A 2,123-nucleotide genomic window follows, 5' to 3' on the forward strand; every position below is an offset into this window, starting at 1 on the left:
TTCGGTTCTTTTGTTTTCATCTATGCGTCAAAATTTCGGCCTTCCCTACCAAACTTACTTAATGTATAAGTTTCCTTCTATTCGGTATTATTTATAAATAGTGTCGCAACCAATATTATTGTCCTATTTGGCCCCAGTATTAAAGGGCTAGACTAACGAGCACTTACATCCGACTATCGGGCACTTATTAATATCCACTCCGTACCCAACCCAGTAATAATGTTGCGGAAGCAGGGTTGGCGATATATCCCCAACCAATTCCACCCAAATTTGTCGCATCTTATGTTGGAATTGTAACCGGAATTTTGCTGCGAAACGGTAAAAATAATTGCTACCGCTTTTTGTTACGATCAAGGTATCGGGTAACCTGTTTTTATGGTAAAGTACAGTGGGTTGAAGCAATTGAGCGTCTGATTGGGTAATTGGGGCTTTCAATAATTGGGGGGTGAAATTATAATCGTTTTCAAATAAATATTAAAGTTAATTAAAATTTAATTGCTGCTAAATAATCCTAAAATCGAATTTATTTATATAATAATAAACGTGCCTTATATAAATTATATTCCAAATATAACTATTTTTATATAAATAATTATAATTATTTTGGGGTAATTACCGTTAAATTTAATTATTTTTTTGGTAATAATTGTGGTTATTTCTATTTTGGTAATCGGGTTAGGGTTTTTTATTTTATTATTACGTAACCTCGTATTTCCATTTTTTATTTTTGGTTCGTATTTTTCGGTAATTTTGGTTTGGGTTCCCGATATTTTTTTCGTTTTTATTTAATTATATCGGTACTGTTAATTATATGCATTATTTTGCATGTAATAAGCCCACTTTTATTTGTATATAGCCAATTTTATTTAGTGCCGAAGTGGAGTGGGGAATGGTGGAATTCCGTTACTTTGTTAATGCAGGAATGCAATTTAAAGGTCAGCGAGTGGGGTTAGCTACCCTGTACCGGGTTTAATACCCACCCTGCACCTGCGAGTCAGCTACCCTGTACCGGGTTGAAAATTTCACCAAGTTAACGTTTAAATGCAAACCCAGAGATGGTTTGTATGCAAATGAGGGTGTTTTTTCAAAAACCCATACAAATTAGTTTTTCGGAAATTCATTCGCGGCACCGGAACCTTTTCTGGCGTGCGGACCCCCACTTCGATGTCGGAGAGTATGTAAGGGAAATAAAGCAAAATCTCCCCCAACCAATTATTTATCAGTACCAAAATTATAGTGCATTTCTACCTATTATTCAGCGCTTTTAGCACTGGTTATTTACCACGCCGCACCTAGGGTTTACCCCTATATCCCCTGTTAGCACCATTGTTATTAACAGGTACTAATCCTGGTTGTAATATTAGGTTTCCTTTCCCAAAACCAAATCCCGTGGCCGTATAAATAAATCGCCCTCCTAATATTTTTTTTTTTTTCCAAAACTTTTTTCGTTTTTTTCCGCTAACCGCGATATCGATTTAAATTAAAAAACGGTTGTAATTTGTCCGTCCGATTTCCGCGTTTTCCGTTCGCCGTAAACGTTTAATTAAGATTATTATTTTCGAAAATTTCGAAATTATACCGTATTTTTTCTATAAAACCCGTGGCCATTTATATCGCATAATTTTATTAAATTTTCGATATAATAAATATATTTGTCGTGGTCGGAAATACAACGTTATTTCCGTCCCTATAACCAATTATAAATGGTTTTCCTTTTTATATATAAAAATTATTTTATAATTTAACTTATTTTTTTAATAGGTCGATTAAATTAAAAAAAAATTGGAATTATAAAAATTTAAAATTAAAAATAATATTTTCCGCGTGCAATAAAAAATTGCGCGTTTGTAACGAAAATCGTTTGAAAAATTTAACCAGTTATTGCAATTACGCAAACAAAAACGCCTTTTTTAATTTCGTAACGAGGCCGAAATTATCCGTTTAAATGCTAAATTATCGGTAAAAAATGCTGTGGAAAAAGATTATTTGGAAATCGACGAATTGTTTTTCGACGGTCCCTCCAAATTAAATCTAATTCCGGAATTGCGTTTCCTGGATTACGTCGATATTATTAATTAATTTTCGGTGTTGGATATTAATTTACAAAACTGGGTGTTTGCAAA

General features: G+C 33.1%; 1 protein-coding gene across 1 annotated transcript; it reads left to right on the forward strand.

The window, feature by feature from the left end:
* Positions 1-833: 833 nt before the first annotated feature.
* On the forward strand, positions 834-1,296 carry MGG_18129 (uncharacterized protein; the record flags this gene model as incomplete). Its single annotated transcript, XM_016990590.1, has 3 exons — positions 834-948; positions 1,106-1,174; positions 1,238-1,296. Coding segments are annotated over 3 exons (243 nt in total), but the record flags the coding sequence as incomplete, so codon positions are not given.
* Positions 1,297-2,123: the final 827 nt, after the last annotated feature.

This window comes from Pyricularia oryzae (assembly GCF_000002495.2).
Source record: "Pyricularia oryzae 70-15 unplaced genomic scaffold supercont8.8_4, whole genome shotgun sequence".
NCBI lineage: Eukaryota > Fungi > Ascomycota > Sordariomycetes > Magnaporthales > Pyriculariaceae > Pyricularia > Pyricularia oryzae.